The sequence below is a fragment of the Sphaeramia orbicularis genome, chromosome 8 (assembly GCF_902148855.1).
Source record: "Sphaeramia orbicularis chromosome 8, fSphaOr1.1, whole genome shotgun sequence".
NCBI lineage: Eukaryota > Metazoa > Chordata > Actinopteri > Kurtiformes > Apogonidae > Sphaeramia > Sphaeramia orbicularis.
Genome location: NC_043964.1, coordinates 26,898,802 through 26,914,313, shown reverse-complemented (window position 1 = coordinate 26,914,313; position 15,512 = coordinate 26,898,802). Strand labels below are relative to the sequence as shown.

Below are 15,512 nucleotides of genomic sequence, written 5' to 3'. Positions count from 1 at the left end.
AAAAAGTACAATAATAATAGAACACAGTGTATCGATGTTTCTCGCTAACATGTTTTGGGTCCAGTTTTGATGTTCATTTAGATGTAAAGTAAACAGTAACATCATCTATCTAATGCCCTTATAGAATATGATACCTTGCGCCAGTACTTAACCCATAAGGACCCAGTGTGACTTTTGTGGCAGTTCCCAAATGAATTTTTTTCTCTATTTAACCTTTCCTAAGTGATTTATCACCATTTATTATAATATATCCTCTGAATATTGCATTTTTTTCCAGTGAAAATCATCGATTTTCCTATGTTTAATTGACTGTTCATGAAGATGTTCATAAAAGCTCAGATTAAATTCAAAGGTTATTCTTTCAAAAACAGAAAAAATGAAGAAAAAGTGACTTTTTCAGTAAAATATATCATTAACTGAACATAATTCAAGTGTGTCCATCCACTGTCATTGGTCAAACTCCATGGGTTTTACTGGCGAATCAATGCTGTAGAAGATGACAGTGTTTCCACGTTCACTACAAAGCCTCTGAACGTCCAAATGGGTCATAACTGATGACCATGAAAAAATGACAAACTGCATTTTACACCAATTATTTACATGTATTAATAGGATTAGTGGATCAACAGTTTAGATCAGTAAATGCTTCTGGTCGACGGTGGATGTTTGGGTTTTTATGGGTTAATGTGATGTAAAGATTAAAAAAATCTGTAGAAAAGGGTCAAGAACATCAACACTGTGGGTGATCTTCAGGTCCTCAGGCCACACTGCATTAAAACCAGACATGATTCTGTGATGAAACATGGAGGAACACTTCCAGAAACAATTGTGACATCTACAAATACAGGTTAAAACTCTGTCAAGTGAAGAAGAAGCCAAATGTGAACATGATCCAGAAACACTGCCGTCTTCTCTGGACCAAAGCTCATTAAAATGGACTGAGGCAAAGTGGAAAACTGATCTGAGGTCAGACCAATCACAATGTGAAATATTCTGATCGGTCTGACCTCAGAATCAGATTTTCCATGGGTGGAGGGACCGACTTGTTCTCAGTGTTTAGGTCCAAAGCCTGCATCGGTGATAGTACGGGACTGCATGAGTGTCTACGGAATGAACAGCTTGAACATCTGGAAAAAAAACATCAGTGTGAAAAGAATCAACAGGTTTTTGATCAGTATATGCTCCATCCAGACAATGGTTTTTACAGCAAAGACATGGTATAAGACCTGGTACAAACTGAAAACAGTTTGTTTAAGGTCATCAAACTTAAAAACTACCTTTTTGTGATTTAATTATGCAGTTGGAAATTATACAAGAAAAACAGTACAATGCAGGTATTTTTTTCCTAAAATTAAACTGAATGTTTTTAATAAATACTGATGGACTTAAGTAAGTCCTTGATAAAACTCTTAGTGGTATCCAAAGACTTCATAAAAAAAAAAAGCATAAAGTCAGAAACTCAGTATGCACGTGACCTCACAACTAGCGGAAGTCACCACGGTTACGCCCACCGAGTGGCAGAAAGATGGAGATGAGTGACAGGTTTGGCTGCAATACTGTTTAAACTTAAAAACAATATTCAATAAAAATGGGGAAGAGCTGTTGTACAACTGATTGTACGAACAGGTTTGAAAAGCAGTTGGAGCTATCGTCTTATAGGGTACCGAAAGCCAAAGAAAAGAGAAGCAGATGGTTTTATTGCCTGGATTTGTGGATCCCATTTCATGTCAGATAACATTAATTTATGCTGTATTTATGGGTAAAATCATACCTTGAATTACATATTGTTACTTCTTAGTAAAGCTCATTAGCATCTTTCATGGTTTTTGTCTTCATTTGTGCGTTTCTGAACCTTGTGCTCCTACATGATCTATAAACTAACTTAAACTGAGGCTGACCCAGTTTTACAAATAAGGGGGTACTCGGGCACAAAGCTACGGTGGCATATTAGGGCCACATAAGAAAATAAAAACACTTGTCACTAAGAGAATGAAGTCATAAAATATGCAGATAAAATCCGTAATTTTATGAAAATAAAGCTGAATACAAAAAGAGTCACTATTTTACGAGAATAAAGTTGTAATAATTCAAGAATATAGCTGTAATATTATGAAAATAAAGTCACAGAAAAACTCATAATTTAACAAAAAATAATGGCATAGTTTTATGAGATTAATGTCATCATATTCCAAGAATAAAGCCATAATATTACAAGAATAATGTCATAATTTAAAAACAGGTGGGAAAATATCAGAACTTACAAGAATAAAGTCGTACCCATGCTCATCCAAAACAGTTGTAGCTGTGTTGTATAAAGTATTTGATATTAACTGTACTTAAATATCAAAAGTACAAGTAGATAAATATTCACTTGGGTCAGTACACTGTCTGTTGTAAATGGACTTTGGATCAGCTGGTTCTCTGCCCTAGTTTTGGACCCTGGTTGTCAGTACTAATGAAACCATGTGTATTTGTTGGTTTCAGGTAAAAAGAGCAATGATCCCCTACACCCTGGATGTAAGGATATGCAATTTCAGGCCAAGTGCCAATGTTCATGGACCGCTTGTTCTTTGGTAGCACGTACAGATCAATGTTGAGTCCAGTTGTCCTGAATTATATTTTCATCCAGGTTTGTTTGTTTGTTTGTTTGTTTGTTTGTTTGTTTGTTTGTTTGTTTGTTTGTTTGTTTGTTAGCAAGAGAACTCTAAAACGTCATTCTCTAAAACGTCATTCTTCCACCTCAGAAACATAGCCAAAGTAATGCCGGTTATAAATTGAAAGGATGCTGAAAAACTGGTCCATGCTTTTATCTCCAGCAGACTGGACTACTGTAATGCACTCCTTACAGGTCTCCCAAAAAGCAGCACAGACAGACTTCAGCTGATTCAGAACTCTGCAGCTAGGTTATTAACCAAAACCAAGAAGAGAGAGCACATTACTCCAGTGTTGGTTTCCCTGCACTGGCTACCGCTAACCTACAGAATTGATTTTAAGATACTACTCCTCATGTATAAAGCTCTAAATGAAACCGGACCAAGTTACATTGCAAACTCACTGATCAGTTATGTACAAACTAGAACACTGAGGTCATCAAACGCAGGTTTACTAGCGACTCCCAGAAATATTACAAAGAAAATGGGGGACGCAGCCTTTACTAACTATGCACCAAAGTTATGGAATACAATTCCAAAAGACATTAGAGAAGCCAGTTCACTGAATATATTTAAAACCAAATTAAAAACATTTTTATTCTCATTAGCCTTTGAAAGGAGATAAAAATGGGGTCACAATTCAGTACCCAGGAATGTGTGTTATTTTTTTTAAATTTTATTTTATTTTATTGTATTTCTGTTTTTATTTTTTTATTTTATTGTATTTCAAATTTCATCTTATTTCTTGCACTTCAAAAATTCTATGCATAATCAAATATTTTAATGTGCGCTGCTTTTATTTTTATTTTATTGTATTTCTCTCAAATTTTATCTTATTTCTTGCACTTCAAAAATTCTATGCATAATCAAATATTTTAATGTGCGCTATTTTTATATTTATTTTTATTTTATTGTGTTTCTAATCAAATCTTAATGTATTTTAATATTGTATTTTTTTTTTCAATCAATGTGAAGCACTTTGGGCTACAATTTCTGTATGAAAGGTGCTATACAAATAAAGTTTATTATTATTATTATTATTAACTCAAAAAGTTATGGACAGATTTGGATGAAATTTTCAGGAAATGTTGATACTGGCACAAGGAACAAATGATTACATTTTGGTGGTGATGGGGGGGGGTGATCTGCCTTGGCGGAGGTCTGCGCTCTCTAAGTGCTTTTCTAGTTTCATTTCATATTCCACATTTTTCTTGCTGTATTTACTGCAACACTCCATCATGTTGAGCGAGGTTGGTTTTTGCCACTCAGTCCAACTTAGAGGAGCATTGACTGGTGGGGACATGCTGTAAATGCATACCCTCTACTGCTCTGAAATGAATTCAATTTAATCAAATACTTTTCACAACATGTTGACTGTAAGTTCATGTTTATCCTCTGTTTTGTTTGTTCAAACCTCAAATTATTACATTACACAACCAAAGAGGTCATTTTCAGATTTTCTGTCATGTTCTCGACATCTTCACTGCAAGTATTCACTTGAACGTCTTTCTATTGCCGTCGTTTCCACAAGGTGGTATCAGCTCGACTCGACTCGTCCCTGCCTTTTTGCATTTCCATTACGAAAAAGACGCCACGGAAGTAACACGCCACATTGCTATGACATCCAGGTACTGTAAAGTCAGTAGTATTCTGTATTGGAAATGGTCTCCAGGAATAGGACCTGGTACCCGAGTCGAGTCAAGCCGGTTCAACGTAGTGGCATCTTTTCTTCGTAGAATCAAACATGAATTTGATAAATGCAAGAAGATAGCTGGAATAAACAGACATTTTTAATATTTTCTGCAGGTTTACTCAGACAAAATGAGGATTTCAGCTGTACTTTTAATCATTGCGGTAGATTCAACCTTCAGAAGTTTTTAAAATTGTTGAAACAAGCTCAGTTCTCATCATTTCCTGCAGTAAAATGTGACAGACTGAAAACATGAGTGCTCTACCTCCCCCTGCTGGCTGCGTCAGGTACCAAACCCGACGGACGTCAGGACCCAGCAGACACCGCGGTGGCGGAAGGCTGTCCAACATGGCGGACCAAAACAAGACACACACTGGAGAAAACTTCTTTAATGAAATTTTAACGTACGTAACTGTCTCTTTTTACAAACGTAAGCCCGTTTATCACCACTGAAAACAAACTTGTATACATTTTACTGTTCATTAGATGTGTGTCACTTATTTAATGTTGTTGAGCGCTTCGTTTTATGTCCACACATGGTTAAGTTAATGCTAAATGCTAGTTTACAGTTAGCAGCGAACTGTAGCATCAGCATCACTCAAATCACCTTTAAAACCCATTTATTTATCATGTAACTGTAGTCTTAGTTTTATTCAGAGGTGTAGGGGTGACTTTTTAAACCTGTTATCCTTTATATACCAGTAGCAGTATTTTTATTTGTCTCTTTGTCGCCCTCCGCTGTATTTTTTGGTGAAAAACAGTTTTGGTAATAAAGTCATTTAAGAAATAATTGGATAAATAGACTTCTTGCTTCCATGGACAGTATATCGTATGGTACGTTATGGGTTAATATAACATGTTAAGGCAAGGACCCATGACAGTGAGTCATAATCCTATGACTCACTGTCATGCCCAGCCCAGAACATTTCAATAACAAAATGAGAACTGGATTAAAGTGACAGTCCACAGCTACAATTTGACAACATGCAAAGAACTATTTAGGAGGTACAGTAGTCCTTCATTCTTGTTTCCTTGCTACTAATCTGGCTCTTGCAATGACAAATCCACATGAACAAAATAATCAACTAATTAGCAACAAAATGATCCAAAAAGTAACCAAACCAGAAAGAAAGTATGCATAAGTAAACTAAATTAAAGAAAATTAATCCATTAACAGATAGTGTAAACAAACACCATGATGAACTCAATAATAAATGAAGTAAATGAAATTACTTTATTAAACTTAAAGTAATCTAATTGTCTTTAATTCACATCCCAGACCATCAGAGTTGTTCGCAGCCCGGTCCAGGAGCCACAAGATTCCAATGCGAGGACAGAAGGACTTCTTCCCTGATGACTCAGACAAGCAGAGGCAGTGTCTGGAGGAAAGTCTGAATGAACACTGGAGCCTCGTATCAGAGGAGAGAGTGGAGCGGCTGTGAGTATTGTCCATCCTTCTGTGATCAAGGACATGAGAGCTTTGAGATTGGATTGGCGTGTTGTAATAAAAACTATGATTCAAAGTAAATACAAACAAGGTTGATGTGGAAATGTAGGTGTGTTTCATAGTTTTTCAGCAGTTTCTGAACTGTTAGAATGTTAATTAACTGTTCTTGAAAGTATCAACAAAAGGAAATTTGCCAACCCAGGCAAAAAAAATAACTCAACACAATAGATATGAACAACTAAATGAAGGCAAGAAGATCTCTAAATCTAGACCTGTCACAAATGGTTATTTATGATGATTTCCAATTAATCTGCTGATTATTTAGACAGAGACTTGATAAACTGTAGTTGCTGTCAAGTACAAGTGGTATTCTCAACTTTTGTCATTCATTCTTTGTAAAGTCTGAAATAACAAAAGAAAAATATAAAATTCTTACATTAAAGTCACTGCAATCTGTTGACTTCTTTGCTTTAAAAACAACTTAAACATTAATTTGGAGATCAAAATAAAAATATCACACATTGGACCAAAAGAACCAACAGAAACATAATAGAATGTATATCTACAAAGAGATTCTTACAGCATGTCCAGAGATTTTTAAAAAGAATTGAAGGTGAGTGTTTTAAATCGAGGCCTCAATTATCCTTAAAATTGATAATTAATCCTTAAATCTGACACTCAAAAGTCTTAAAAATTCCTCAGACACAATAAATGATATTGCTCTATTTGCTTTAGAAATCTTTGTAAAGAGTTTGTCAAATCTGTAATTAATGTTGATCATTTTATCCTAACGGAAATGGGAATGAGTGGAGCCTCCAATAGTCATTCATGGGTGGAGGGGTTCAGGTATGAACTTTAGCAGCTTGAACATCAGTAGCAGAAACATTAGTCATGGACAAATGGAAATGTAATGTTAGTGGATTGAAACATGGGTAAGACTGGTTCACCACAGTAACTATGAAGCCTGTTGGACTGTTATTTATATGAATGGAAGGACTGAAATCTGACCAATGATGTCTTGGAAAAACATCTTAAAAAGTAATTTGGCTCCCTCAAACCTGAACATCCCTTATTTTAAGCAGCTTGTACTTGCGTTGTTACTTTTTTATAATGATTTTACCAGAATGGGATAAGCTTTGGTGTCCGATGACAACATTATAATAGAATAAAAATTGATTTAACATTTGGAACTTTGATACATGTGTTGTAAATCAGCTGTAAAGTACATCATGTGTCTTAATGTTGCTGCAGAGGGAGCCTCGTGAAGGCCTCATGGATTCCAGACAACCAGGTTGTGGAGCTTCAAACTCCAGCTGTGAGTCTGTTATGAGACCAGTAATAATAACACAAACACTAGGCAATAATCTAAATACTCACTCATACACATCCTCCTCTACTGGTCTGATCAGGGAAAGTTTTGGCAGACAATGGGTTTTTCCACTGAGGGCAAACAGTACCTCCTCCCTGAAGAAGCTCTCTACCTGATGGAGTGTGTGAGTTGCATTTATTCACTTCCATAACACATACGGAGTCCTATAAAATATTGATTTGTATTTTTTATTTTTTTTTTGTATTTGTATGGACAGGGGAACGTGCAAGTGTTTTACAAGGATCTGCCGCTGTCCATCCAGGATGGTTATGAGATGTTTCTGTCCTCGAAAACAATGAACCTCCTGCAATATCAGGTATAACTCAAATCCTGAACATCTTTACAATGTTCACACATGAAAAAAAACCCTGCAGAAGTAATTTTACAGGTCTGGAAATTGAGATGGTTAAATTAGCTTTTTGAACCAAATTAGGTCATATGTGAGTTTCATATAGATTCAAGGATGTTAATAAAGTCAAAAAAATAGAATATAAGATGAACTGAAAAATTAAAGCTCATAAATGTGGATCTATAGCTGATCCTTCAATAAAACATTGTGAAATTAGGATGCATCGTGTCATAAAGTTGAGTTTAATGTCAAACATTTCACTGAAATAAATCACAGCAAGTTTGGAGCAGTAAAAATTGGATCCTGATGCATGGATGGGCTTGTAAAGACACATTTTAAAGCTGATTATTTTCAAGATTTTCTTTTTTTTTGTTGCTATTTGACTGAAAACAAAGCAGAATTTAAGGTCTGTATTATTAAAACATTAGCTTCATTGTTTTTCCTTTTTAGATGATCATCAACAGAGAATCATACTTTAAGCAGCCAGCCTAAATCTGTCCATGACCTCAGAGATCATGGAAGTAATAATATAATGGTCCTGGGAAGGTCGTGGAAAGGTTTTAACATTTTGTTTCTTTGAATCTGTGGGAATCCTGTCTTTACAAATAGGGATGCACCGATACCACTTTTTTCTAGACCAAGTACAAGTACAAGTATTAACATTTGAGTACTTCCCGATATCGAGTACCAATATGAGTACTTAATAATACCATTACAGTTCTTAGTTACTTTTGTAAATGTGCTTTATTGTCATTGTCATTAGTCTGACTGTAACAAAGTGCTGCTACTGACATTTAATGCGTTGGAATGAGTGTTTCTCAATTAATCCACCAGGGGGCGCCACTCTTAATTAACCATACTGGACAAATACCATGAAGAAAAGTAAAGTTTTTTGAGAAGAAGAAAGTCAGTAATAACAAACATGGAGACGACAGAGGTAACACTAATGTGGATACTAATGTTGATATTGATGAGGGTACTAGTTGTGATAAATATGTCAGTACTTTTTCACTAACTCACACAGTCGTTCTTTGAAAAGATCCTCTACCTCCACGGTTCCTGGTGGTATTCTCTATCTGGATACGCATCCATGAGCACTTGAAAAATGGATGGAATGTAGGCAGAGGACGGACAGAACGCTCCATCCGTATCTGTCTGTGTCTTTAACGTTACTTGGAGTCAGTGTTACTTTTGTCACTGTCATTTATTTTGAAAAATCTCCACACTGCTGACATTACATTACAACTTTGTACGGTGACCTTGAGTGTCCTGAAAGGCGCCTATAAATAAAATGTATTATTATTATTATTATTATTACTCCTCCACCGCGTACCTGCTGCACTTAACTGCGAATGTCACACTGCCTTCAGTGGTATCGGTGCAGTTGTATCGGAGTACTTTAACAAGTACAAGTACAAACGCTGAGTATCGGACCCAACACCCAATACTGGTATCGGTATCAGTGCATCCCTATTTACAAACATTGGTCTAACTGGTCTTTGTTTTTCTTCCACTGAGGTGTTTGCACATTTGAAGAGGCTTGGTTATGTGGTGCACAGGTTTGATCCCAGGTAACAACACCTGAATGCCACATTCATACACCTAAACGTAATTTGTTTGTTTTTTCAAGCTGCTCATGAAACCTGTTGGTGCTGGTGATCCGGTTAGGTTTGATGACTGTATGAGGTTGATAGTTATATTTGTTGTTTTGTTACAGCTCGGAGCCGTCGCCTTATGTGAGGCAGCTGAACCTGCCTCAGTCACGTGACCGAGGAGGAAGGCACCTGAAGAGGAAGCGCAGCCCCAGCCCATTGTCATCCTCCAGGTAAACACAAGCTGAGTCCACCCCCACATTAATGTTATGCCTCTTCGTATTTTCACATATATCTGTCAGGGTTTCCGTTGGTAAGGTTTTGCCGTGGCACACCGCCATGGCTAAATCCTTGCCGCCACACCATACATTTGAAACAAATGTACAAATGCTCACTATTTTCAATAAGTGGCGTGCACTCTGTGCCGCTGAACAGTTTTTGTCCCCTAAGAATTATGCGCATGCTCCAAACCGTTGGGCATGTGCAACTGAATTCTTTTCGATGTAAACATCTGGTTGTGATCCGGTAGTGAAATCTGTCGTACTGAATTTAGCCTGTTTATTTATCATTTACTACAGTAAATTTCACTTTATTTGGATATTCAAAACTACACAGTTAATGGGGGTAAAAAAAATACAGGTGTAAAACCACCATGCTGCCTGCTGTACCAAATGCATGTACAAAAACACCGGAAGTACAAAAATAATACGGGGGTAAAAATGACACTGCACCTTTCTGAGGTAATCGGAAGATTAGCATGTGAAGGGATTTTTTTTCTACACTGAGCGGCTGCTATAATGAAAGGTGAGTGTTTCAAATAAAATGATCATAGTGTCAGTCTGTGAATTGGACCATAATAGGTGGGCCACCACCAGCAGTGTTTCCACACAGGAGAGCTCTATGAAAAACCAAGAAGAATTAAGTGCATGGACAAAACCTGTGCACTATGTCACTGAATGTATCATGACTCAATAATTAATTCTATTTTCACTATTAAATGTTATTATTAAATGGGTAAATGCAGTTCTAATGTAATTATTTTCTTTCCTTAAAAATGCAAAACAGAAACCGGCCATGATTATTGACACCCCCCAAAATTAATGTGATTTCACCGGCCTCTTGTGGTCAGTATGGTTATATGGGGCATCAATATTATTCATTATCCGTGGAAGTGCAATTTGTGATGAAGCAAAGTTCTTCATCACAGTTGATATAAAGTAGTGAATACTGTAGGACTGAAAAAGGGAGGGATTATGTAAATAGGAAAATATCTAAAACAAGTGCAAAAAACTGTGATGTGTGCATCTACACACATTTGAGTGTTTGTTGTTCTTTATTTGTAGTTTTACTGAAGCTCCAGATAAAGACACAGTGAAGGGGATGGAGGAGGAACCATGCAGCCATGGAGGAGAGGAGGATAAAAAACCAGAATCAGCCTCTCTTGGGACTCCAGAGGCTCAGACCGCCACTGTGAGTTCAGCCGTTGACGGCAGAAGCCGGACCTGGTGGATGACGGATGATCTCAGGGACTCGGGCCGTCGCTCAGACCCTGGCCCCCCCTCTGGCTCCTCACGCTGGGACTTCAGGTCCATCTGCTTCCCTGACGTGGGCTCCAGAGACCAGAAGTCGGACTGCTTCTCCTCCCCGGACCCTGCTCTGCTGCCCAGGGCTTTGACTGTAGGTGTGTGTGACATTGCCCCCTGGAGGCAGAGGATAAACCTACAGAAGGTGAAGATGTCGGCAAAGGAGCAGAAAAGAGAGAAGGACAAGAGGAGGCGTCACTGGGATGTTAACAGAGACAGAGAGGTGTGTTTGGTCTGTTTTCAGTTGTTAATAGGAATAGACAACTTCTTCATCTTTGCTCCACTAGGCTAACACTACATCTCCTTCAATGAAAGGCTAAACAGGATCTATATGTAGTATTTCTTCTTTCAAATATCAAATAATTACTTAAAATGATCCTTAGTGGTTAAAATAAAGAACTGTTAAGTCAAAGATGCCAATGTATTGGATTGTAGAGATATGAATTGAAGTTATTTACGCTGCGGATTTATGTGACCACTAGAGGGAGTAGTGAATCCCTCTGCTGGTTTCCCATGGTGAGGAAAACCAACGCCCAGGACCTTTGGCCAAAGTGTCAGAAAATGCCCAGATGGGATGAGAACCTTTTGTAATAATAAAAGTTAAATCAATGGTAACATGACATCCTGAACATAATTGTGAATTCAACTATATTCTTATTGGCTGCTAGTGTTTTTATTGTTCATCATGTAAGTTGTATTTATAGTTGTGTTTCGAATATCCAGTTGCATAAAAAATGACCTTTCACTATAAATCTTTTGGAATCTTCCCTAGAAAAGCCTCATAATAACATCCTTGTCTGTAGTTGGTTCGATGGGGTATGACTTTTTGTGCTCCTTAAAGGTCCGACGGTGCAGAAACTGGTCTGAGTACCGGGAACTTCTGGCGAGACGTCAGGCGAAGCCTAGAAATCAACCAGATCACCTGTGGAACAGAGAGGTCACTCCTCTGCATGACCCGACGGAACCGCTTCCTCATGGTGAGTCATATGATGTGGTTTATTACGTAAACTCATGGCTGATAGAGTTCTGGCAGAATAGAATAGAATAGAATAGAATAGAATAGAATAGAATAGATCTTTTTTTGTCACTGTTGCAGGAACAATGAACATCAGTTTAGCAGCTCTGTTTCTGTTTAGCAGCAAAGAGTTAAACTTCAAAAACACTGTATAAAAATATAACAAAATTATACTGAAAAATATTGACGTATACAAAAACTATAAAGAAATTCTGAACTACACAAAAAGCTGACTTTACACTACAGATAAAAGAAATATATATAACATATAAGGATATAAACAGGGAACAAAGGATATATACAAGGTAAAATTAAAAACAAGGTGCATGAGCTGTGATGTGTTTTTAATCAGCTTCTGGCAAAACTGGAGACGATACTGTATCCCAGGTGTGTCAAACATACAGCCCATGGGTCAAAAGTGGCCCACCAAAGGGTCCAAACCCGCCAGTGGGATGAATTTGCAAAGAGTAAAGATTACACTGAAGATATTAAACATCAAAGGTGTCAAACTCATTTTAGTTCAGGGGCCACATACACACCAATATGATTTTCAGTGAAATAATAACATAACCTGTAAATAATGACAACTCCAGATTTTCCTCTTTGTTTAATATGAAAAAGTAAAATTACATTATGAAAAGTTTTGCATTTACAAACGATCCTTTCACAAATAAAATGTGAATAACCTGAACAAATACGAACAACTTCAAAGGTCCAAAGAATATAATACTTACAATACTTAATAAGTACAATTTTAACTGTATTATGCCTGTTACTAAATGTTTTGTCTTTGCAGAACCACTGTGGTCTGTAAGTTGTAATGTGATGATAAACTGAGACATAATATTGTTTAATTGCACTTATTTTTCTTAAAGAATTTCAGGTTGTACATGATTGTTGAGGTTGTTCACATTTTCTTAATGTAATTTTATTTTTTTCACACTAAAACAAATTGAAAAATTTTTACAAAACGAGTATTTATAGGTTCGTATGTTATTACTTTACTGGTTTGGCCCATTTAAGATGCTATTGGGTTGTATGTGGCCCCTGAACTAAAGTGAGTTTGACACACCTGCTCTTTGCACAAATAAGATAAATCTGGTATAGATACAAATTCAGAGTTATCATGTAGACTTATCCTTCTAAACCAGACTTTACACTACAAAAAAAGACTTTCCAATTTCTAGCAAATAGCAAACTAATGGAAATGTGACATTTTCCTACAGCAAAAAGGGGAGAAAATGTTAGGAATTGACTACGTTTTGTACAAACAGAGAAGAAGGAAAATGTTGACACAAACTGAACAGATGGAATGTGCTTTATTGGTTTGAGTTTTCTCTTTTAAATGCTTTTCTGTTCATTTCTATTTTCTCAGGGAAGCTACTGGAGAAAATCAGTGTGATTAAATCAACGAATTTGCTTGAAGGGGCATCCAGGTACCACTCACTATTATTTTAATTACACTCAGAAGAGTCTATTTTTGGTGTAAAAACAACTGAACACCCAGAGGGAGGAAAATAAACAGGGCATTATGTGAAGTCTGCATGTCTCAGTGTCAGTGGAACAAAGAGGCAACAAGCTGCAGCTCAGTGTGTGTCCATTGTCATCCCAGGATGATGTGTGTTATACTATGGACTTTCTGGGTTTGGGTTATGGATGGACGACACTGTGCTTTGTCCTCTCAGGTTAAAAAGCTCAGACGAGTGGAGGATTAGTTTCAATGTTTACCAACCCGACACGGTGGCTGACTTCAAGAAGAGTAATCCAGGGAAACCCTACTCGCGGATGTGTGTCTGCAGGTGAGTGACGCCACCTGACAGCGTGTTGACCCAAGATTCGCTTACAGGAAATGACATTTGAGTAAACATCAGCGCAGTTTGAGATTATCTCCTTTAGTTATTGTCATATTAATTAATCTGCAGAACTGGAGCAACAATAGAAAAGTTGCAGCAGCAAACATGCACTTTGACAATCTGGAACCCACAAATGTTAGACTATCAGAGAAATCATTTCAATTTTATATGTGATCCTTTTCATACATGCTGGGAATTTACAAGTGGCTTTTTCACAAATTTTCTGCAGTAACCCATAAAGACCTAGTGCTACATTGTGTCAGTTCCCAAATGAATTTTTCTCTGTATTTCACCTGTAAGTTGAATTATCAACATTTATTATAATAATATCCTCTGTATTTTTTTTTTGTTTTTTTTTTTTCAGTGAAAATCATGTATTTTTCTATATTTAATTCACTGGTCATGCAGATGTTCTTAAAAGCTCGGAATAAAGCCGAGGGTATATTAAAAAACTGCGACACCTGAAGAAAAAGTGACTTTTTCAGCAAAGATATCATTAACTGAACATAAAAACAAGTGTCTCCATCTGCTGTCATTTATTAAAGTCTGTAGGTTTTACTGGTGAATCAATGTTATAGAAGATGACAGTGTTTCCATGGTCACTGTGTAGTCTGAACGTCCAAATGGGTCATATCTGATGACTATGAAAAGATGACGAACTGCATTTTACACTAGTTATTTGCATGTATTGATAGGATTAGTGGATCAACAGGTTTTAAACACTTTAGATTAGTAGAGGCTTTTGGTCGGTGGTGGACGTTTGTGTCTCTATATGCGTTAAAAATCATCAATTTATTTATATGAATTACTAGCTGCAGCTGTATTTGTCTGAATTTTGATTGAATTAATTTAGCCCACTTCCTGTTTTGCGTCAGTTTCAACAGTCCTGTTCCTGATCTCCAAGTGATGAAAGTGCTGGCGTTTCAGAGCGGAGATATCCCAGTGGTCTTTGCAGTGGTGGATCACGGCGACATCTCTTTCTACACATTTAAAGACTTCCAGTTGCCGACAGACGTGTTCCCCTGAGACACAAAGCATGGACCAAATAAACGTCTGCTGGAATAATATGTCAAAGTTAATTTATGTGTCTCCAGACGTCAGCAGATGACTGGACCTTCTGAGGGATGCTGGGATGGCAGACTTCACTGATCAACCCAATATGGCTTGTAAAACAAATGATTAATAATAAATCATTTCCTCCTTTAAGTTAGTACAGTCAGCCTCCTGAAGTTTATCTGTTTTTCTGCACGCAAGTCAGATTCTATCAGCTGTTTGATTCATTTAGAAACATATTTTGAGATGACTTTTATTTCATTCACATCATTACATGACCATACAATTCTGATAACTGTTAGTACTCAGATAATTGTATTAATCAGATCTGACATGTTTACATGCACTTAAGAAATATGTTTAATGAAAAACCTTGGTTTAGACACTTCAATCCATTGAATTTCTTTCAGAGTATGTACGTACGTAGTTATGGTCAAATCAGATTTCCTGTTATTGTTTTGTTCTCACTTTTGAATAAGTCACTTCTGTTTTCTATGATTTAATTATTTCTTCACACGTGCAGATGTAAAAGAATGAAATAAATCCGATTATCAGGTATAGATGCGCAGAGACATCGGAGTATTGGAGAGAAATTATTTGATAAATCAGATCAGATTATACTGTTTACATGATCACTAATCATTTGATCTGATAACTCCAGAAATCGGATAGTGATTGGAGTATTAGTGTGCATGTAAATGGATTCACTTTGGATCTGAGTCCACTAAAGGGTAAATTTAGATGAATTAAAGTGGGATAAATGATGACTGTATACAGTAGGTATTTATTTTGGTGTTTAACATGTTATTATGGATCAATACACTGGCACAATAACAGAAATAAACTGTTTATGGTAGCGTATGACCACCATTTTCTGTTTTTTGCTGTAAGATGTACCAAGAGGAACTTG

At 36.7% G+C, this 15,512-nt stretch overlaps 1 protein-coding gene across 1 annotated transcript; it reads left to right on the top strand.

Annotated features, from left to right (window-relative positions):
• Positions 1-4,677: 4,677 nt before the first annotated feature.
• Positions 4,678-14,978, top strand: tsen54 (TSEN54 tRNA splicing endonuclease subunit). Its single transcript, XM_030142065.1, has 12 exons — positions 4,678-4,745; positions 5,621-5,779; positions 7,040-7,103; positions 7,198-7,281; positions 7,375-7,473; positions 9,025-9,077; positions 9,224-9,331; positions 10,442-10,904; positions 11,523-11,658; positions 13,072-13,132; positions 13,382-13,495; positions 14,425-14,978. Exons 1-12 carry the CDS (start codon positions 4,690-4,692, stop codon positions 14,573-14,575), a joined length of 1,548 nt encoding a protein of 515 aa, XP_029997925.1. The 5' UTR covers positions 4,678-4,689; the 3' UTR covers positions 14,576-14,978.
• Positions 14,979-15,512: the final 534 nt, after the last annotated feature.